The 22,680-nt window shown below is 50.2% G+C and overlaps 1 protein-coding gene across 1 annotated transcript in view; it reads left to right on the forward strand.

Annotated features, from left to right (window-relative positions):
* GRIN2D (glutamate ionotropic receptor NMDA type subunit 2D) overlaps positions 1–22,341 on the forward strand; it is a 38,096-nt gene extending 15,755 nt beyond the window's left edge. Inside the window, exons 9-14 of the mRNA XM_075993204.1 lie at positions 1,910–2,035; positions 2,241–2,470; positions 3,563–3,723; positions 19,227–19,414; positions 19,608–19,840; positions 20,040–22,341. Coding sequence (XP_075849319.1) covers positions 1,910–2,035; positions 2,241–2,470; positions 3,563–3,723; positions 19,227–19,414; positions 19,608–19,840; positions 20,040–21,374 — 2,273 coding nt within the window. The 3' untranslated portion in view covers positions 21,375–22,341. The remainder of the gene's footprint in view (positions 1–1,909; positions 2,036–2,240; positions 2,471–3,562; positions 3,724–19,226; positions 19,415–19,607; positions 19,841–20,039) is intronic.
* Positions 22,342–22,680: the final 339 nt, after the last annotated feature.

The following is a 22,680-nucleotide window of genomic DNA, read 5'->3' on the forward strand; positions in this document are numbered from 1 at the left end:
CCTTAAAGGGATGCATAGACAAGATCACTCAGGTGGTGATAAATACCGTGAGGAACTGAGCCAGGGTGAAGAGCTAGACAGGAATAAGGCTGGTGAGGGTGCGGGTGGGCAGGAGAGGCCCTGTGAGGAGGGGACCCAGCCCTGCAGAGATCTGGCTGGAAAAGCATTCCAGGCAGAGGGAACAGCAAGGGCACAGGGCCAAGGCAGGGACGTGTGCGGAGTGTTTGTGAAGCAGCTGGGCCTGTGTGATCGGAGGGGGAGTGAGGAGGGCAGGAGGGCTGAGAGGGAACAGGGCAGATCTGGCAGGGCCGTGGACACCATGGTAGGAAGTTTGGGTTTCACTCCTGTCGCAATGGTAAGGCTTTTACTATGGAAGTTGGCATGGGGAGAGACGATCAGGTTTATGGTATCTCTGTGGAAGCAGCAGGCTTGTGAGGAGGCTACTGCAGGGGTCCGTGCAAGAGAAGGGATAGGTGAGCAATAGGAAGGTGGCAGTGGGGGTGGACAAGTAGACAGACTCGGGGTATGGGTAGGAAGCTGCCACCAGATGGGCTGGTGTCTTCAAGGTAGATTGGGAAGAGGTCCCATTTCCTGACCTGGAGAAGACAGAAGTGTACATCAGGCCAAGGGTGACAGTTCACGTCAGTTCCTGCTTGCTCTCTGAAGCCGGAGCAAAGCTCCTGGGAGGCGGGAGGGGCTGGAAGAAGAGACATCCTTCCTTTTGTTCTGTGTTCTGTATATATTTCCCTCCGCAATGCCTCCCGTGGCCTCCTCTGTGCACCGAGGTCCCTGCAGGGCCCACTGAGAAGCACCACGTGGGGCCCCTGCTCTCGGGCAGCACATAGCAGGGCAGTGACAAGGTCTTGTTTACGCCCCACCAAGTTGCCCAGCAGAGGTGACAGGCACGACCCCGGATGCCGCAGTGACAGTCCAGGGTGATGACCTTGTTGTGACAGACGTAGTCCTGGCAGCTCATACTTGGCCCTGGGAGGTTGAATCACCTGGTACGAATCTCAAGGAAATGGTGATTTTGGTTTATTGTCAGCGAGCTCCCAGGGGTGACACCCAGTTATTGAATGTGAGGAAGGGACACATGAATAGAGAGGTTGTCTGATGGACAGTTGAGGGTGGCATCTCTGGCAGGAGAGCTGAGGAGACAAGGCAGAGAGGGTTTGGCTCACAGGGTCAGCTGAGTTCCGGTGTTTAAAGCATGGATGCCTGAGAGAGTGATCAGGCCAGTGAGAATAGGACAAAGCAGAATGGCAGGGACTTTGTTCTGGGGTGCTTGGGAGCCCTGGCATGGCTTTAAGGGGCGTGGCAGGGTCATCCCTGGGCTGTGTGTGGATCGGGCTGGCAGGGAGAGACTGGGGGTCGAGAGGTTGGGAGATGGTCAGGGGAGGAGACGGGGCCTGAGCCGTGCTGGCCATGAGAATGGAGAGGACGGGCCCAAGTAGCATCGGGGCAGGAGCACGGGGCTGGGGACTGACAAGCTGTGGCAGAGAGGGAGTGAGTGAGGCTGGCAAGTGGGGCTTGGGCCTGTGACCGAGAGGACAGTGAAGCTCCCCAAATGGGGGGCCTAGGAGCTGATCTGGGCTCAGCCTGGAACGTGAGGAATGGCCTGGAGGATGGCCAGGGGGAGGTGGAGCCTCAGGTTTGGGGCTCAGGAGACACTGAAGAAACAGTTTATATTTGGTGGTGGAAACCACAGAAATGGTTGTGATGGCACTCTTTGAGAGACACTGCCTCCCAGGGTTCTGGGTGGGCAAATAGTGCTGTCTCGGAGGTGGGAACCATAGAAATGGACAGATAGGACAGGGCCAGGTCTGGGCTGCAGTTCGCTTACACATCTGTGGTCCCCCCAATCCTTCGCTGGACTAAGCCATGATCACACACCCCTCCTTGTCCCCAGAACCCTACAGCCCCGCCGTGTGGGTGATGATGTTCGTCATGTGCCTCACTGTGGTCGCCGTCACTGTTTTCATCTTCGAGTACCTCAGTCCCGTGGGCTACAACCGCAGCCTGGCCACGGGCAAGCGTGAGTCCCCTTCCTCAACTTTCCATCACCCTACCTCAGTGCCCGGGCCATAGACAGAACTACATTTCCCAGCAGTCCCTGGGGTGGAGCTATGATCTCTTAAGGTGGCAGGGACCCCAGGGGCCACTGGGAATTGTAGTGCTTCCTGCTCCCTTCTTGAGCAGAAGGGATTTGGGGTCCATGTCCCCATCCTGGCCCCCTGCAGGCCCTGGTGGCTCAACCTTCACCATTGGGAAATCCATCTGGCTGCTCTGGGCCCTGGTGTTCAATAACTCGGTGCCTGTGGAGAACCCCCGGGGAACCACCAGCAAAATCATGGTGCTGGTGTGGGCCTTCTTCGCCGTCATCTTCCTCGCCAGCTACACAGCCAACCTGGCCGCCTTCATGATCCAGGAGGAGTACGTGGACACCGTGTCTGGGCTCAGTGACCGCAAGGTGTGTGTGGGAGCTGGGGGGCAGCTAGGGTTGGATGTCATAGAGAACTGCATGTGGCAGGTCAGTGGGGATTTCTGGGGAGCAGGGGGGTCTCTTCCCAAGGAGAATTCCGGAATGGTAGAATGGAATGTTCTGGAAGGAGAAAGGATATGTTTCACCATGAACTATTTAAATAGTACTAGGGGAAGATGGTGTCCCCAAATGTTCTAGGGGCAGTCCTGCCAAATGGGATATTCTAGACCACTCTTCTCTCACTCAAACTGTGATGAAGGACTAATGTTTGAAACTTCGAATTCATTGGAAAGCCAATGCTTTTGTAAAGGACAACAGAAATAAATACGAGAAAAGTAAAATAAGATTTAAAACCAAGACATACAAAAGTCAAGCCCAAATTTTTATTATTAGATTTGACAGACATAAAACAATCCCGTCACATTGCTCTAAATGCCCACAATCCATGTCTGTACTCACCTCGCCACAATCACAGTTTGTTCAGTTGGAGACTAAAGTGGTTAACTCACCAGGTGTCCTGACCTATCATAGGGTTGAGAAATCAGTTCGATGGGTTGCAATAAGCATATTTCTTGAGTGGAATGGAGTGGAATAGAACAGAAAATATGTTGGCTGCATCTTAGGCAGTAAGAGTGAGGATGGCTTTATGAAACTTTGGTTTTAGTCATATACAGCCATATGGTTTTAGTCGCATACGCTGAGGCAGCACACACCTGTCTGCTACTTCTGTTGTTAAAATAGTTAGCTATTTCTGAATGGATTGGCAAATAGCAACTGCCTCCAACCCCTGTCATGCCAGCCCCTGCGCTGGGGACCTCCCAAGATCCAGCAAGTTAAGGCTTAATGTGTGGCACATCAGTGGCCTCTAAGAGTCTTCTCTTAGGTAACCTTTCAGATTACCTATCTGGAGCTGTGTGTGCTGGGTGGGAGCAGAAAAGTGTTTCCTACTGGGGCGAGCAAATCTGAGAAGTACGTCTGGGATTGGGGTGTCTGTCAGATGGCGGGTGTCCCCGAGAATGGGGCATTTGGGTCAAGATGTCCCTGGGGAGGGCAACCTAATGACTCCCCATTCTGCCCCAGTTCCAGCGGCCCCAGGAGCAGTACCCACCCCTCAAGTTTGGGACTGTGCCTAACGGGTCCACGGAGAAAAACATCCGCAGCAACTATCCCGACATGCACAGCTACATGGTGCGCTACAACCAGCCCCGCGTAGAGGAAGCGCTCACTCAGCTCAAGGCAGGGTCAGCGCAGACTTGGGGCTGGGGATGGGGGACTGCTGGGGGTCCTGAGGCTGCTCAAAGGTGGTGAGAGGTCAGGGTTCATCATCAGCCCCAGAGGTCAGCCCAGGGTGGGTCAGCATGGAGGGCAGAGGTCATTGAGGGTGGGAGTGGACTCCCCCTTCTATGAGTAGGGTCCCTGTGATGTTTTCAGGGATGCAGTAGTTACAGATTCTGGGTCCAAACTGCCAGCGCTCAAATCCTGGCTCTGCCCCTTCTTCGCTTTGTGATCTTGAGCAAGTTACTCAAAAATTCTGAACCTGTGTCTCATCTGTAAAATGTGGATAACAACAACAACAACAAAATGTGAATAACAAGAGCATCTCCATTAAAATGATCACAAGGTCATTAAAAGAATTAAACTATTTAATCCATGCAGAACACTTAGAACAGCTCCTGCCTGGCACACTGTGAGTGTTTGCTGACATTATTATTTTCATTCTCATTCTCATTAAACCTGAACTCACTGGAACAAGTACTAGGATTATGTTGTTTTTTATTTTTTTTATTTTTTTTTTTTTGAGACAGAGTCTCACTTTGTTGCCCAGGCTAGAGTGAGTGCCGTGGCGTCAGCCTGGCTCACAGCAACCTCAATCTCCGGGGCTCAGCGATCCTACTGCCTCAGCCTCCCGAGTAGCTGGGACTACAGGCATGTGCCACCATGCCCGGCTAATTTTTTGTATATATATATTTTTAGTTGGTCAATTAATTTATTTCTATTTATAGTAGAGACGGGGTCTCGCTCAGGCTGGTTTCGAACTCCTGAGCTTGAGCAATCCGCCCGCCTCGGCCTCCCAAAGTGCTAGGATTACAGGCGTGAGCCACCACGCCCGGCCTGTTTTTTATTTTTTTAACATCTGTTTCCCAAATCATAGGGTTAAAGTTAAGTTCCGGTCCCCAAAGTGCAGCCCAAGATTACAACAAAGCTAAGCCCACGAACACTGTCATTTATTTAGTCCCTCACCATGCATTTCTTTTCTTATCTCCTGCTCTTATCCCAGGCAGTGAACAAATAGACCACAACTCCTGACCTCAGGGGGCTTAGTTAGAGTCCAGAGGGGGGAAGTGAACAACATAAACATGAAAACAGAAAAATCAGCAAGACCATTTCAGAAAGTGATGATGAGCTAGAGCGTAGCTGGGCTGGGATATTTTCACCAGGGTGTTCAGGGTGGGCTTCTTGAAGGAGGTGACACTGAGCAGAGTCCTGAAGGAGCTTATTGTTGGAGGAATAGCAGAGGTGGGTGTGGCTGAAGGAAAGAGAGCTGAGGTGAGAGGGTAGATGAGGGGAGGACATGTGGCGTGACCCCTGAAGCCACAGTCAGGGCTGGACTTTATTTATTTGAGACAGAGTCTCGCTTTGTTGCCCAGGCTAGAGTGAGTGCCATGGCATCAGCCTAGCTCACAGCAACCTCAAACTCCTGGGCTCAAGCAATCCTCCTGCCTCAGCCTCCCGAGTAGCTGGGACTACAGGCATGTGCCACCATGCTCGGCTAATTTTTTCTATATATATATTAGTTGGCCAATTAATTTCTTTGTATTTTTAGTAGAGACGGGGGTCTCGCTCTTGCTCAGGCTGGTTTCGAACTCCTGACCTCGAGCAATCCGCCCGCCTAGGCCTCCCAGAGTGCTAGGATTACAGGCGTGAGCCACCGTGCCGGCCTGGACTTTATTTTAAGAGCAATGAGAAGCCATGGGGAGAGGAGGCTTAAAGTAGTGAAGGGTGTGATCTGATTTCTGTTTTTAAATGCTGCCATGTGGAGAACGGATGGAGGGAGGTGGGGAGGCCATCGTGTCATCTAGATCACCTGGCCCAAGGCCCACCCTCTGCTCATCCCTCAAGTAGCCAGTCCTGACCAGGTCTTTGTTTTCCTTCTGTCTTGATTAGAATTATTAGGCTGCAAGAAAGAGAGCCCATCCAATCTGGTTTAGGTAAAATGGATGGGTCATCAAAAAGATACAGGGAGTCTCTCAGAACCAGTGGCAGAAAGTAAAGCTAGGCTTTGTGGAAATGTGAAAGTCATTCATTTATTTAGAAATTTTTAAAAAGCACAAACTTTGTGCCAGGTACAGTTCCTGCACTGGATAACAATAGTCAACAAAATAGGTCAGTTTCCTCGATCAGTTAGGAGTGCTTAAACAGACAGAGGTTTCTTTCTCTCTCAAAATAAGAAATCCAGTGCTGGCATGATAGCTTAAAGTTACCATTAAGAGGGCTGTGTGGTGGCTCACACCTGTAATGCCAGTGTTTTGGGAGGCCCAGGCATGAGGATTGCTTGAGGCAAGGAGTTCGAGATCGACCTGGGCAACATAGCAAGACGTGGTCTCTACAAAAACAGTTTTTTAAAAATTAGCCAGGCACAGTGGCTCATGCCTGTAATCCTAGCTACTTCAGAGGCTGAGGCAGGAGGATCTCTTAAGCCCAGGAGTTCAAGGCTGCAGTGAACTATGATCAGCTGTGCCACTGCCCTCCAGCCTGGGTGGCAGAGTGAGACACCTATCTCAAAAAAACCAAAAAAGATAACATTAACAATCCAAATGTCCTTTCTACATTTTTGTTGCACCAAGCTGGCAGCTTAGCCCTTCACACTCATTTTGGTTGCCTCGTGGTCACAAGAAAGTGGCTGCCCGTCCTTAGTTCCAGGCAAGAGAGGAGCTGAAGGGTGAAAAAGTGGAGGATTTTCTTCTGGCAAGTCTTTGGCTTTTTACTGGGGGAAGAACAGCTTTCACAGACAGGCATTTTGCCACCTAGCAAGTTCTCTCCTGCACCTTTTCCTTCTTTAGTGCTCCATCCTCTCTTAATTTTGGGGTGTCACACCTTGTCTCTGTGCGTCCTCCCTGTGCTTCCCTGCAAGCCTCTCATTTCTGATACTGAGGACTTCAGCACTTCCTTATCAGTCACCTCTTCTTTATCTTGTTTCCTGTAACTGCTGCTCTCTCTGCCCTACCTCACTCCCTTCGTGGAATTACTTCTTCCTCCCTTACCCTCCCTCTTGAAACACCATTAACACCAGGTGGGTTTTGTCACACACTTGTCTTTTTTTAACTGAGGCTTTGGGAGGCAAACCTTTGCGGGGCCTGGTGCAAGAGTACACATGGAGGCTCTCGTACCATATATATGTCACTAAACTCCGTAGATCAAGCTAGCAACCCATTCAATTTATTGAGTCCTCCTGCCTTGACAGATATACTTTCTTAACACACTGAAAGGCAATTAAGGTCCAGTTAAGAATCAGGGTTCCATGAGGGAGCCTGACTCCTTGTGTTTTACACCTGAATCCGCTTCCTCACCTTTTCCAGCTTCTAGAGACTGCCCACATTCTTTGGCTCTCAATCCCAAATCCCTCCAGCCTCTCCTCCCATGGACACATCTCTGACTGGCCCTCCTGCCTACCTCTTATAAGGATGCTTGTGATGACACAGAGTCCACCCAGATCATCCAGGATCATCTCCCATCTCAAGATCCTTAATTCACATCACATCTGCAGAGTCTCTTTTGTGATCTAAGGTAACATACTCACAGGTTCCAGGTATTAGGGTGTAGATGTCTTTGAGGGGGGCCATTATTCTGCCCAGCACAGATTCCCAGAGCATAATCTCCAAGGGAGGTGTGGATTCTGGGAGCTGCACAACCCCTCGGCCCCAGCGACCCCTCTCTTTGCAGGGGGTGGGAGGCAGTTCTCAAAAAACGGGGCCCAGAACAGCCCCCCATTGGCTGAGGTCTAAGGAGGGTATTGAATTCTCAGAGGTGTTAGAATACAGCATTGAACAGAAAAAATGTTTTCACATTTTACATTCATTCATTCTTTCAAGTATTTAGCCAGTGCCTTTGATGTGTTAGGCTCCCGAGTCCTTGTTTACTTGAAGCTTCCATTCTGGAGGGCGGGGGGGGGGGGGACACACAGATGTTACCATCCCTTAAAGTATCTCTGAACTTCAGCATCTTGCCACAGGGAGTTTCTCCCTGGCCAGCTTTTCCCCAGCTCTGCTTGCTTCCAACTTGCGCCCCATCTACTTCCCTTTTCTCTGGTGAACGTTTTCCTGCATGTCCCCGTGGAATGCGGGGGGTTCTGGTGCCCCCGTGGCCCGGGGGCTGCTAAGCACTGTCCTGGGGGTGCCTAACAGCAGTGGTTTTAGAACCACGTGACCCCGGGTTCGAAGGGGAGCTAAGTCCCGCCCCCATAACATGGGGTCAGCGGTGCCCCCGTACATCACGTGGCTCTGGAAACGGATTCAACCTCACGTCACCACATAGTGAGAATCCTATTGGTCCGGCTGGGGTCAGGTGTCCTCACCAGGGCCAATCAGCGGCAGCCGGGGGTGGGCGGAGGTGGTCATGTGGCACACCGGGCTGCTGAGTTCCTGTGGGCGCGAAAACTCTAGCGTTGGTTTCTAGAACACTCTGCCTCCACCGGCCTCCAGCCCTTTCTTCAGCCTCTAAGGCTGATGGGCCCCTCAGCCCAATTCTGAGGGCTCCTCCACCCCAAATTCTGCTTTCCCCTCTCATTAAACGATCTGTTTGCGTGACACTGCTTATCGTTGAAGTTAAGGTCTCTCCCTCCCCTTCCTTGATGTCAGTGATTTGAGGCGTTTCTTTCCCGCCTTTTTTCTCGAGCAGAGCTGGGGAACCGCGTGTGTGTCATTTCCGATATTCTAGTAGCCATGTGGAAAGAAACAGGCCATATTAATTTTCAAAGTCTACTTAGGTACCGGAATATTTCCAAAATGTTATTTCAACACGTAACCAATGTGAAAAAAGATGTTTTACTTTTTTATTGGTACTTATATTTGCAGGGGGGTGGTGAGGGGAAGTGCTTCATAACCTCATGTGGCTTGTAGCTGTCACATTGGACAATGTAAATCTAGAACTCTCTTTTTGTCTTTTTTTGTTATTTTCTTTCCCCTCCTGGCCTTTTTCCTCCTTCTCCCTCTCTTCCTCCTCCTCCTCTTCTTACCTGTACTTCCCTGTCCTCATCCCTTTCTTTGCATTCCACCACCCCTAGATGTCATCCAGGGTCTATGTGCCCTGACTCTAGATGACACTGGCTCCAACCCCCATTCTGGAAAATTCTTCAAATTTCTGGGCTTCTCGGGGTCACCCTGGCTTCTAGCTCCTTTTTGCAGGATTTACCCCTTCTGGGCCATCTCACTGGCTCAAGTGTGTCTTTGCAGTTCCAGAGCCTAGGAACCAGCATTGGAGGGCATGGAGGGGTGGAGCGTGTGTGTGTGTGTGTGTGTGTGTGTGTGTGTGCGCACTGAGACTAGGAATGCAAAGGGTGGCATCTGCCAGTGCTGTCCAACAGAATGCGACATGAGAAGAGCTAAGAAACGGCAGATGAAATTAATTTTAATAATATATTTTACTTTGACTTAACCCAATATGTCCAAAATATTATTTCGACACGTAGTGAGTATAAACACGGTTGAGACCAATTCAGTAATTTTTTCCCCACACGCAGTCTCTGAAATCCGGTGTGCATTTTACACTCACGCCACACCTCAGTTCAGAGTCGCTGCATTTCCAGTGCTCCACAGCCCCAGTGACGTGTAGCTGCCGCATACGACAGCCCTGGTCTATATCACCCAAACGCAAAAAGTTTCATGGTGAACATTGTGAACAGAAAACATAAAAGGGCTCTGGCCACCCGCCTACTCCCCTGAGACTTTTTCACTTCCTTACTCACCCCAGTGTTCTCCCCAGCCAGCCAGCTGACTCATCACTCAGCCTTCCCCCTTCTTCTGTTTTTTCTCCCCAGTCCCTCCCTCCAGGAAGGCCCCTGGGAATTCCAGATCCTCCTCCTCCTCCTCCTTCTCCTCTTTCTCTGTCTCTGTCTCTCTCACAAAGCAGTGGGGGGGGGGGTAGGGGGACCCTTTCCCAGGTTCTGCCCATCCCTACTTCATTTATGCCGAGCACCCTTCCTCAGAACGCAGGGATGGCTGCAAATAGAATTGCCTTCTTCCTTTACTTTTACAAGTATACCTCACACTCCCAGTCTGTTTGGTGCTTTTGCTCAGAGAGCACGAATTCAAAAATTCAGGGGGACCCTACTTTCTGAATCTACTTCCTTCCTGAGTTTTGGATACCGAGCTGTGAGAATGCGACTAGCAAGAGACCAGCCCCATCTCACAAAATGAAGCCAAGTCTCTGCCCTCTGTGAGTTCAGAGAAAGAAGAATACCTGCATTTTTTCCCCACACAAATGTCAGCCACATCCCCAGCTTTTAATAAGTAAAAATAGCTTGAGGACTCATCCCATGTCTTTTTTTAGATTTTTTTCATCTTTTTTTTTTTTTATTGAGATATAACATACATACAGTGAGGAACTGTGAGGTACAAAAAATGTGCAAGTCACTGATTATTTTATACATGCATAGACATTCTTGTGACCACATCCAGATTAAAGTATGGATAATTTCCCAATTCCCCAGGAAGCTGCCCTCTGCCCCTCTGGTCACCATAGAATATCACCATAAATTAGTTTTGCCTGATTATAAACATCCTCTGAACAGAATCAAACAGTGTATATAATATCCTTTGTGTGTGGCTTATTTTGCTCAGTGTTATTGAATATTACCAGACTGTTTGTTCATTGAGGAATACCACTGACTATACCATTCTATGACTATACCATAATTCTTTCCTTCTACTGCTAGATATTTGGATTGTTGCCAGTGTTTGGCCATCATGAATATTCTACCATGAACATTCTCGTACAAGTGTTTAAGGGACATACACGTTCATTTTCCTTGGGTGTATTCCCCTGGGTGGAACTGCCAGGTCGTAGGGAAAGGTGTGCTTAGCTGTAATAGATACTTCCAGGCATTTTCCAAAGTATCTGTATCAATTTACACTCTCATCAGCAGAACAAGAGAGTTCTACTTGTTCTATAGCCATGCCAAGTCTTGGTGTCATTCCCATACCTTTTTAATTTACTATAGTGTTTATTTTATATCAAGTTCTGTTGTAACTCATTTAGGTTCATAATTAGTTTGCAAAAAATTAATCAAATTAATATTTTGTCTTATATTCCTGGAGACTAGAAGTCCTCTTGGCACCTTCTGAGGGCTGTAAGGGAAGGATCTGTTCAGGCCTGGCCCTGCTTGGCTTGTACCTGGCCATCTTCTCCCTGTGTCTTTTCACGTCTTCCCTCTGTGTGTGTCTCTGCCCAAACTTCCCATTTCCATAAAGACACCTGTCATGTTGGATTGGGGCCCATCCTAATGACCTCGTTTTAACTTGATTACCTCTGTAGAGGCCCTATCTACAAATAAGGTCACGTTCTAAAGTACTGGTGGCTCGGGCTTCAATATGGGAACTTGGGAGGGGACACAATTCAACCCGTAACACTTCATAACCATCTCATGTGAATATTAGCAGAAACTGAGGCAGAGCTGGGATCCACCCCGGCAGTGTGATTCTGGAGCCCCGGCTCCAGCCACCAGGCTACCCTGCCTCGCAGGTGCAGTGAGAAACCCAGAATCACTCCCCCTGCCTCTCCCCGGAAGCCTCATGAATTCACAAAGGACATCCCTGTGTTTTTCACTGTCACCTCTTGCTCTGATATCCTGCTTCTGCAGGAATTCTTTTTCCCTACTATCCCTTTTTATATTTTTTTCAAATTTTTCATTCTATTTTTATCAGTTATCCATCTATCCACACAGTTTGGAGAGTCAAATACAAGAGTTTTATTTTTTTTTTTATTTTTTTTTTTTTTTTGAGACAGAGTCTCACTTTGTTGTCCAGGCTAGAGTGAGTGCCGTGGCGTCAGCCTAGCTCACAGCAACCTCAAACTCCTGGGCTCAAGCAATCCTGCTGTCTCAGCCTCCCGAGTAGCTGGGACTACAGGCATGCGCCACTATGCCCGCCTAATTTTTTTTTTATATATATATCAGTTGGCCAATTAATTTCTTTCTGTTTATAGTAGAGACGGGGTCTCGCTCTTGCTCAGGCTGGTTTTGAACTCCTAACCTTGAGCAATCCGCCCGCCTCGGCCTCCCAAGAGCTAGGATTACAGGCGTGAGCCACAGCACCCGGCCAAGAGTTTTATTTTTAATAAAAAACAACGGTCCAAGACTGGGCGCAGTGGCTCACGCCTGTAATCCTAGCATTCTGGGAGGCCGAGGCGGGCGGATTGCTCGAGGTTAGGTGTTCGAAACCAGCCTCAGCAAAAGTGAGACCCCCGTCTCTACTATAAATAGAAAGAAATTAATTGGCTAACTAATATATATATATATATTAGCCGGGCATGGTGGTGCATGCCTGTAGTCCCAGCTACTTGGGAGGCTGAGGCAGGAGGATTGCTTGAGCCCAGGAGATTGAGGTTGCTGTGAGCTAGGCTGATGCAACGGCACTCACTCTAGCCTGGGCAACAAAGCGAGACTCTGTCTAAAAAAAAAAACATAACGGTCCCCCGTCTGCCTACCCTCCACTTCTGCACCGGAAGAAACTGCTTTCACATAGTTTATTCTATCATTCGGCTCTTTGGCTTCCTGTCTCTAAATACCATGTTTGTAGGGCTACCTCTTGATTTTTCAATTTTAGGCATTTTCCATCCACTTCTCACTATGGAAGTCATACTCATACTCTTATTTAAATCAAGCCTGCCTCCCACATTGTGACTCTGGCTTGATGAATATTCAGTGTTTACATGTTATGACTATGGAAATGCTCTCACAGCTGCCACAGTAGTAAATCATGATTACTTTCTTCTCCTACACAATTCTTTGTTTTTCCTGGAGTTAATAATTGTCTTTTTTTTTCTTTCTCCCATTTGCTTAGTGGCTGAGTTTTCTTTGTGCTTAACTAATTCAAACCCAAATTCTCTGTTAACTATCTGAGTCTATTCTTAATATGTTCATAAGCATCAGATACCCTGTTAATTTCATCTTACCAAAGAAGTTGCTCTTGTGGCCGTCTGGCCTGCCCCAGTCTGGTGCACAGCTGCCATGATGGAATCACTCTTCTCCATCATCCCTTCACCTCTCTCCGGGTTTGGATCCTGCTGTATCACAAATTCCAACTCTTTCTGGGTTTTTACTCCCTTGTTCTTTTGAGCTTCCCGACAAAAGGCACATAAGAGGCCTATTTTTGGAGACATTGCAAATCTGAAAAGTCTTTATTCTGTCCTCATACTTGATGGACAGTCTGGCTGGGTATGGGATTCTGGATTAGAGATTATTTTCCTTTAGCATTTGGAAGCATCACTTCATTGTTGTCTGATGTCCAGTGTTACAGTACAAAAATCCAAGATCATTCTGACTTCTGTGACTTTGTTCGTGACCCGTTCTTTCTTTTTCTTGTCCTCAGGGGACTAACATTCATCAGCAACAGGCCTTGATCTATTTTCATTGCTGGGCCTTTCAATTGTATCCTCATGCCATTTGTTCTGAGAGTAAAAAAAATTCTTGAATTTTCTTGAATTCTTTCATGTACGATTTCCCTCTCGCCTTCATTTCTCTTTCTTTCTGGAACTTATAATAATTTGATATCTGACTTTCTGGATTAGTTGGGTTTTTTAATTTTTTAGAGACAGGGTCTTGCTTAGTCACCCAGGCTAGAGTACAGTGGCACCATCATTGCTCACTGCAGCCTCCAATTCCTGGGCTCAGGTGATCCTCCAGCCTCAGCCTCCTGAGTAGCTGGGACTACAAGTGTACACCACCACAACTAGCTAACTTAAAAAAAAACAACATATATATATTTTAGAGATGGGGTCTTGCTATGTTGCCCCAGCCTGCTTCAAACTCCTGGACTCAAACAATCCTGCCACCTTGGCATCCCAAAGCACTGGTATTACAGGCATGAGCCACTATGCCTGGCTGATTATTTCTTTTATTCTCTATTTTTCCATCTCTTTATCTTTCTGCTCTACTTCCTGAGAGATTTTAATTTTTCTTCCACTCCTTTATTAAGCTTTTCATTTCTGCTAGTATATTTTTAATTTCTAAGGACTCTTATTTTGGTCTCTGAGTTTTTATATAGTATTTATAAATTTCATAGTATCCTATTTTATGGTATCTTATTCATGGTTCAAAGTTGTCTTATTTCTCTGATGATATTAATGACAATTATCTTGGGTTTTTGTTTGTTTGTTTTACATTTTCTGCTCTTTGCAATCTCAGTTTCCTGCAAGTCTCCCTCCCCCCTCCATTTGTACATTTTGTGTCTTTCTTATTAGAGGCTTTATCTGATGTCCAATAATCCTTGGCAGTCTGTTCATATTTGGAAGTAGGGGTCTAAAATTCTGGAAGTGGTAGCCAGCCATATGAAGTCACGAGATTGGGGTTGTTGACTATGAACTTCACTATAGGATGATGTGTCTAGATCATTTCTGTTGGAGAATTGCCTTTATCAGTATTTTTCATCTCTTTTTAAAAACATTTTTTTTTTAAAGACACAATGGGGCCTCGTTATGTTGCTCAGACTGGTCTTGAACTTCTGGGCTCAAGGGATCCTCCCACCTAAGCCTTCCAGAGGAGCTGGGACTATCCATATGTGCCATCCACCGCACCCAGAATATTTTTCAGCCTCTTTTCTTGGGGTTTATCTATCCATCTATCTCTATATATGTATATAATATTTTTACATATTTATGTATATTTACTATAGAGAGGAACAAAAAAGAAAATAAATAACGCACCACAATCTCCCTGACAAGATAACTCCTAATAATATGAAAGTTAAAAGACATTCATTCATTCCTTCAATAAATATTTATTAAGGTCTTCTTGCACCAGGCACTGGGCTAGGCACTGGGGCTATAGCAGTGAACAAATCAAAGTCCCTTGGACTTTCCATTCTAGTCTGGGAGACAGACACGTGTGTGCCTAGAATAGCACTCTCCAAATAGATAGATAGGTATCTCCAATAGAATATTGTTGCGATGATAGAAATGTTCCAGACTTGTGTGCAGTCCAATATGGTAGCTGCCAGCTAGTGATTGCTTGAAATGTGGCTGGTATAACCAAGGAACCAGATTTTTTATTTTTAAGTAAAAATTAAATGCAAATAGCCACTTGTGGCTAGTCATTATCACAGTGGACAGCACTAGAAAATTCCATCCTTACAGTGAGGTACAAGGAAATTGGCAGCATCCCATGGCTTTGGCTGGCTCACATGCCTGGACTTCCCCTACCACGGAGGGCAAGAAACCCCACAGGAAGAGAAAGGAAATGTGTCTCTTGAAAGGAAATAAACTCAGCTTCTCCTCCCAGCCACTTCTGGGAGCCCATTCCGTGAGAGGTCCAATTTCTCACTGATACCGCAGGAGCAAAACAGGAAATGCTGAGTCCCCTTTCCCTAAAGTAAGCATTATTTTTTAGTTCTTTCAGATCAATTAAGACATGAATGCATTCACACACATCTATACATTCCAAACTAAAAGCACACACTGTTCTCATCTTGGTTTTTTTCTATGGAGCAAAACCTCTTGGCATCTTTTCCGTATTAATGAAATCTTACCTCACCTCCAGTGCCTGGCCCACAGAATGCCTGCCTTGAATCAGCCTGAATTTATACATTCAACCACTTTTTATTAAGCACCTAATGTGTGCTTAATGTGGATACGGTGGTGAACCAGACTGGCAAGGTCCCTGCCCTCATGGAACTTAAATTCCAGCAGAGGAAGACAAACAATAAACTGAGTAAATAAGCACATTTTGTGGTGTGTTACTATGAGATAAGGAATATGGTTAAAAATAGGGCAAGGTGAATGAATTTGGGAGACCTGGGAAGGAGCTACAGGTTGCAGTATTTTTAAATTTTTTTTTTTATGTTTTGGGAAACAAGTTCTCGCTCTGTTGCCCAGACTAGAATGCAATGGCACGATCATAGCTCACTGCAACCTTCAACTCCCAGGCTCAAATGATCCTCCTAGCTCAGCCTCCCCAGTAGCTAGGACTACAGGTGTGCACCACCATGCCTGGCTAATCTTTTTTATTTTTTTTGAAGAGACAAGGTCTCACTGTGTTGCCCTGGCTGGCCTCCAACTCCTGGCCTCAAGTGATCCTCCCACTTTGGCCTCCCCAAGAGTTTGCAGTATTCAATAGGGTGCTCAGGAAGGTGTCTTTTGAGCAAACACTTGAAAGAGGTAAGGGGGCTGGGCACAGTGGCTCAGGCCTGTAATCCTAGCACTCTGGGAGGCCGAGGTGGGTGGATCGTTCAAGGTCAGGAGTTCAAAACCAGCCTGAGCAAGAGCAAGACCCTGTCTCTACTAAAAATCAAAACAAATAATTGGCCAACTAAAAATATATAGAAAAATGGTGGTGCATGCCTGTAGTCCCAGCTACTTGGGAGGCTGAGGCAAGAGGATCGCCTGAGCCCAGGAGTTTGAGGTTGCTGTGAGCTAGGCTGAGGCCACAGCACTCTAGCCCGGGCAACAGAGCCACACTCTGCCTCAAAAAAAAAAAAAAAAAAAGGAAAGAAAGAAAGAGGTGAGGGAACAAGTGAGGGGGCTGAGACAAGAATGTTCCAGCAGACCGAACAGTGCAAAGGCCCTGAGGCAGGAGTGAGCCGCAGTGTCCCCATACATGGCCCAGGCTAGTGTGACTGGAGCAGAGTGAGTGAAGGGGGGTTGGGCGATGAGGGCAGAGGGGTAAGGAGAGGAGTAAGGAAGGGTATGTACATCAGATGCCACAGGGCCTTGAACTCTGAGGTAACTCAAGTCACTCTGAGTGATGTGGGGAACCAGAGGAGGGTAACGAGCCGAGGAGGGACAGGGGATGACTCACATGTTAAGATCCCGCTGGCTATGCGGTGGGAACAAACAGGATAGCAAGGACAGACACAGGGAATTTTAATTTTTCCCAAACAAAGGCTGTACGTAAGAAATGGCTGAGTTTTAATAGAAATTTAGGGACACTGGGGGAGGAGGGGGAGGGGATGGGGTAAGGAAGGTAGGCATTAAATACCAGAGCTGAACAAATGAACAAAAGTAAATGTTGTTAGGTCTCCTCCTCTTCCTGAGATCCTCTCAAATGCATCTACCACTGGAAATCTTGACTTTTAGCTTTTTCTTAAATGCTCCTTGAGAGTCTCTCCTTCCCCTCCCCCCTGTCCTCTGAGGACCCCTTCTTTCATCTTATCCTAGCTCCCAGCCCCTCCATCCCTTCTCTTCAGCCCGACTCTGGAAATTGCCAATTCTTCCCACTTAAACATGGAGAGCAATTCACCTTTTGCCCCCAAGGGCATTTTCCTAAACAAAGAGAAACCCAGAGAAAAATTACAGTTTGCCTACTAGGCAGAAATGCCCGCAGGCAGTTGCGGTATTTTTCTTGCTTATATCAGCTGGGATCTCCCTGCCCGTTAGGATCTATACAGAATTAATTCAAACCTTATTCTTCACCAGTAGGATGGTGAACACCCTCCCCCTCCCCCAAGTTTCTCCTAATTCTCCCCTCCCCCAAGTCTTTGCTTCAGCTAGATCCATTCAGTTTGGGAAATCCATTCCGTGTCTGTTTCCTGATTTGGGGGTACATGGACTAATTTAGTCCTTTTCTTTAATTTCCATACAACCAACCACACACACACAAGGCATTTAGGTATGAGCATGTGAATGTATAGACAGGGCTTTTCTGAACATGTGGGGACACAAAAGGATTTACATCAACTGGCTAAAACTCAACACTCTGCCTAGATCTTTCTGCCTTCTCTGCGACTGCAACCCAATATCCAGCCATATGTCTTTATCTATCTTGTCTTCCCCAAACCTGCACTGTTCATTACTATTTAGATTTAAATTAATTAACATTAGATGAAATTTAAAATTCTGGCCCTTTATCACACTGGTCACTTTTATTTATTTATTTATTTATTTTTTGAGACAGAGTCTCACTCTGTTGCCCGGGCTAGAGTGCCGTGGCCTCAGCCTAGCTCACAGCAACCTCAAACTCCTGAGCTCAAGCGATCCTACTGCCTCAGCCTCTAGAGTAGCTGGGACTACAGGCATGCGCCACCACGCCTGGCTAATTTTTTCTATATAGTTTTAGTTGGCCAATTAATTTCTTTCTATTTTTAGTAGAGATGGGGTCTCACTCTTGCTCAGGCTGGTCTCGAACTTCTGACCTTGAGTGATCCTTCCACCTTGGCCTCCCAGAGTGCTAGGATTATAGGCGTGAGCCACCACACCCGGCCCACTGGTCACTTTTCAAGTGCTCAAGAGCCACATGTGGCTGGTGGCTGCCATGCTGGACAGCAAAGATGGAACATTCCATCATTTCAACATGTTCGTTTGAATAATGCTGGACTAGAGAAAGACAGGTACCTCTAAGAACTGATCTGGTGTCTGTAGTTACGATGACCAAAATTTTACCCCACTACATATGTCACATAAAAAAATAAATACAGCCAGGCCAGGTGGCTAGTGACTGTAGTGACTGTACTCAGGAGACTGAGGCAGGAGGATCGCTTGAGCCCAGGAGTTGGAGGTTGCAGTTAACTATGATCACATCCTGCCTGGATGACAGAATGAGACCCTCATCTCTGAAAAATAAAAGAAAGAAAATTTAAAAAATTTTTAAAAATATATAGAGAGAGTTATACTCTATAGGATTCTAGGACTAGTGTTTGGGTTTTTTTTAAGTATAATAGACCTGTACATCATCACCTGTCAGATCATATGCATTTACCTGATACCATAGTTACTCAGTATCCCTAAGTGTGGGTTCATTTATTCACTCACTCACTGATTCCATAATTATTTACCAAACCTCACTGTGTGTGCCGAGAACTGTGCTCCAGCCATAGCATGAGACCGGATGGGCCCCTGGGGAGCTTGCAGTCTCATGGGAGAGCTGAGATTAATCAAATAATCTCAGAAATAAATGTAAAATGGCAGCAGTTGTGGAGGAGAGTGGCAGCATGTGCCACGACATATCCATCCATGAGAACCGATTCCCCACGCCTCTTCGCACCAAGTCTTAAAAATTACGGCCTAGTGGGAGAACCCAGGCAAGTTACAGTATATGTGTGGGCCTGTGTTTCCCCCTCTGAAAAAATGGAGATAATAGTTTCTATTTGGATATTGTGAAGATTAAATGAGTTCTTAGACTAGATGGAACAGGGCCTGGCACAATGTAAGTGATCACTCATTGGTATTATTATTCTTATTATTCTCCCTTCTATGCTTCAATTCTCCTCTTTATAGTGCTGGAGTAAATGGTACCTTAGGAGGGGCTGCAGTGAGGATTAAACAAGTAATTATTTCATTAATGGTCACAGCTAAGGTTTCTGTAGCACCTCCCTTGCATCAGACATTAACCTTTGCAACAACTCTGGAAGGGAGTTATTTCCTTTGTGCCCATTTTACAGACATTGAAACTGAGGCACAAAGAGGTGCGATGACTTGCTCAAGAGCTCAAGGCCAATTAGGATTTGGGGCAGTGGGCGGTTAGGGGTGAGGGAGGGTCTGGGCTGGGCCCTGAGGGCATCTAGGTGGGACTGACCCTGCCCTCCATGCCCCCTGCCCCCAGGAAGCTGGATGCCTTCATCTATGACGCAGCCGTGCTCAACTACATGGCCCGCAAAGATGAAGGCTGCAAGCTCGTCACCATCGGCTCCGGCAAGGTCTTTGCCACGACAGGCTATGGCATCGCCCTGCACAAGGGCTCCCGCTGGAAGCGGCCCATCGACCTGGCGCTGCTGCAGTTCCTGGGGGACGGTGCGGCTGTGCGCAGGGGTTTCTGCACGGGAGAGGGGCGGGGAGACCCCTGGGTCCTGGGGGAGAAGGGGATGGAGACCCGGATACCAGGGTTTGAGGGGGTAAGGGGCTGCGGGCCTAGTCTCCCACATCCGAAGGGAGGGTCCTCAGAGGGTACTTACAGCCGGTGACCTCTGATCCCCCGCCCCCCCAGATGAGATCGAGATGCTGGAGCGCCTATGGCTCTCCGGGATCTGCCACAATGACAAAATTGAAGTGATGAGCAGCAAGCTGGACATCGACAACATGGCAGGTGTCTTCTACATGCTCCTGGTGGCCATGGGCCTGTCCCTGCTGGTCTTCGCCTGGGAGCACCTGGTGTACTGGCGCCTGCGGCATTGCCTGGGGCCCTCCCACCGCATGGACTTCCTGCTGGCCTTCTCCAGGGTATGAGGGAGAGACGAAGGAGACACCAGGGAGGACTGGCAGAGACAGGGGGATACAGGCAGAGAGAGGGAGGAAGCGGGGAGACGCAGCATGGATGGGGAGGTACAGGGTGGGATGGGAAGGAGAGGAGGGAGGAACGGAGGGAAGGCAGGCGTCTCCAGCATCCCGCGCTGACTTCGTCCTGTCTCCTGGGCCGCAGGGCATGTACAGCTGCTGCAGCGCCGAGGCCGCCCCGCCGCCAGCCAAGCCCCCGCCGCCGCCGCAGCCTCTGCCCAGCCCCGCGTACCCCGCGGCGCGGCCGGCGCCCGGCCCAGCGCCCTACGTGCCCCGAGAGCGCGCTGCGGTGGACCGCTGGCGCCGGGCCAAGGGCCCAGGGCCGCCGGGGGCCGCGGGCCTGGCCGACGGCTTCCACCGCTACTACGGCCCCATCGAGCCGCAGGGTCTGGGCCTCGGTCTGGGCGAGGCACGCGCAGCGCCCCGGGGCGCGGCCGGGCGCCCGCTGTCCCCGCCGGCCGCGCAACCCCCGCAGAAGCCGCCACCCTCCTACTTCGCCATCGTGCGCGACAAAGAGCCGGCCGAGCCCCCAGCCGGTGCCTTCCCGGGCTTCCCGTCGCCGCCTGCGCCCCCCGCCGCCGCAGCCGCCGCCGTCGGGCCGCCCCTCTGCCGCCTGGCCTACGAGGACGAGAGCCCGCCGGCGCCCGCGCGCTGGCCGCGCTCGGACCCCGAGAGCCAGCCCCTGCTGGGGCCCGGCGCCGGTGCAGGCGGCGCGGCGGGAGCGGGCGGCGGAACCCCGGCCGCGCCTCCGCCGTGCCGCGCCGCGCCGCCGCCCTGCCCGTACCTCGACCTCGAGCCTTCGCCGTCGGACTCGGAGGACTCGGAGAGCCTGGGCGGCGCGTCGCTGGGCGGCCTGGAGCCCTGGTGGTTCGCCGACTTCCCCTACCCGTACGCCGAGCGCCTCGGGCCGCCGCCCGGCCGCTACTGGTCGGTCGACAAGCTCGGGGGCTGGCGCGCCGGGAGCTGGGACTACCTGCCCCCGCGCAGCGGTCCAGCCGCCTGGCACTGCCGCCACTGCGCCAGCCTGGAGCTGCTGCCACCGCCGCGACACCTCAGCTGCTCGCACGACGGCCTGGACGGCGGCTGGTGGGCGCCGCCGCCCCCGCCCTGGGCGGCTGGGCCCCCGCCTCGACGCCGGGCCCGCTGCGGGTGCCCGCGGCCGCACCCTCACCGCCCGCGGGCCTCGCACCGCGCGCCCCCAGCGGCCGCACCGCACCACCACCGCCACCGGCGCGCCGCGGGGGGCTGGGACCTCCCGCCGCCTGCGCCCACCTCGCGCTCGCTCGAGGACCTCAGCTCGTGTCCCCGCGCCGCGCCGTCGCGCAGGCTCACGGGGCCCTCCCGCCACGCTCGCAGGTGCCCACACGCCGCACACTGGGGGCCGCCGCTGCCCGCCGCGTCCCACCGGAGACACCGGGGCGGGGACCTGGGCACCCGCAGGGGCTCGGCACACTTCTCCAGCCTCGAGTCCGAGGTATGACGCGGCCCCGGGGGCCCCGCCGCCCCCTTGGTCAGCGCAGGCCACGGCCCGAGGGGGCGCGCGGAGGGGACAGGACCCGTGTGGTTTGGGAAGGAAAGCAATGGACCTGGCCGGACCCCGCCTGGAGCAGCGTCCTCTGCCCCCTTGCTTTGGGGGAACCGCGAGCTGGAAAGGATTTGGTCCCCCAAGTCTCACCCAGACTGACAGCGAGGGAGCCGGGGTCTCAGAGCCCAGTGAACCTTTTTATAAACCCGAAAAGGGCTTTTTAATGTCACCAGATGGGGCGGGAGGTTGGGGGGTCACGCCACGCCCGCGCCCCACCCCACGCCCGGGGCCGTGGCCCCCACATCACTGTGCAGCTCCCCGGCCCCAGCCACGCCTCCGGGGAAGCCCGTTTTTAACCTTTCATCCATCGGGACTCAAAAAACTGTGAGACGCGTTCGCCAAACTGTGAGCCCAGACCTTGGCCCCGCCACACAGAAACCCCTGACCCCAGACTGTGACTTCCAACTCCTAAAATGGTCATCCGACCCCAGACTGTGACCCCTGACCCCAAACTGTGCCCCCAACCAGACTGTGACCCTTGACATCAAACCGTGACACCTCTTCTTCCTTTTCCACCCTCAGCCGCTTTTCCCTACTTTGACCTAGGACAGGTCCCCAACGGAAGCCCCGCCCCGCGATGGTCCCAATCTTCCTCAAGCCAAAACTTCCCGCCCTGCCTCACCTCTTTACCACCCCAGGTGCCACCAGCCACATCCTCTCCAGATCCAACCCTTTGTTGTGACCCTTCAGTCATGACCCAGCAGACCCTCAAAAGCTTCCTTTTCCCAGATCTCCAGCCGGGTCTGGGGCTGGGTTGTGGAGGGGAGGGGCTGGGAGTCCACACTTCACCACCAACCTCCCTTCCCACTCTCCTGTTCCACATTGCAGTGTTTGGAATAAACCATGTTTTTATGCCTCCTCAGCCCAAGCCTGAGCTCTGTGTCTGTCTCTTAGCCCCCCTCAACCTCTCTGGAGGAAACAGAAACTGACGAAAATCCCACAGGGTAAGAGGAAACAGAAGGAGAATTAGAGAGAGAGACTCTGAAGGGAAATGGGGAGAGAAAGACGAAGAAAGAGGTGGTGGGAAGAAACCCTGAGAAGAGAGAGATCGAGAGAGGGGCCAGGGCACACAGAGACCCCAAGGAAGTGGTGAGAGCAATCTTAGATACAACAGATTTTAGGATAAAATCTAGGGTCCCATTTCCTACGGCTACAGGCAATAAGGCTGTCTAGATTCTTAATACCCTGCTCATGCAAGTGA

Source organism: Microcebus murinus, chromosome 16 (assembly GCF_040939455.1).
Source record: "Microcebus murinus isolate Inina chromosome 16, M.murinus_Inina_mat1.0, whole genome shotgun sequence".
Classification (NCBI taxonomy): domain Eukaryota; kingdom Metazoa; phylum Chordata; class Mammalia; order Primates; family Cheirogaleidae; genus Microcebus; species Microcebus murinus.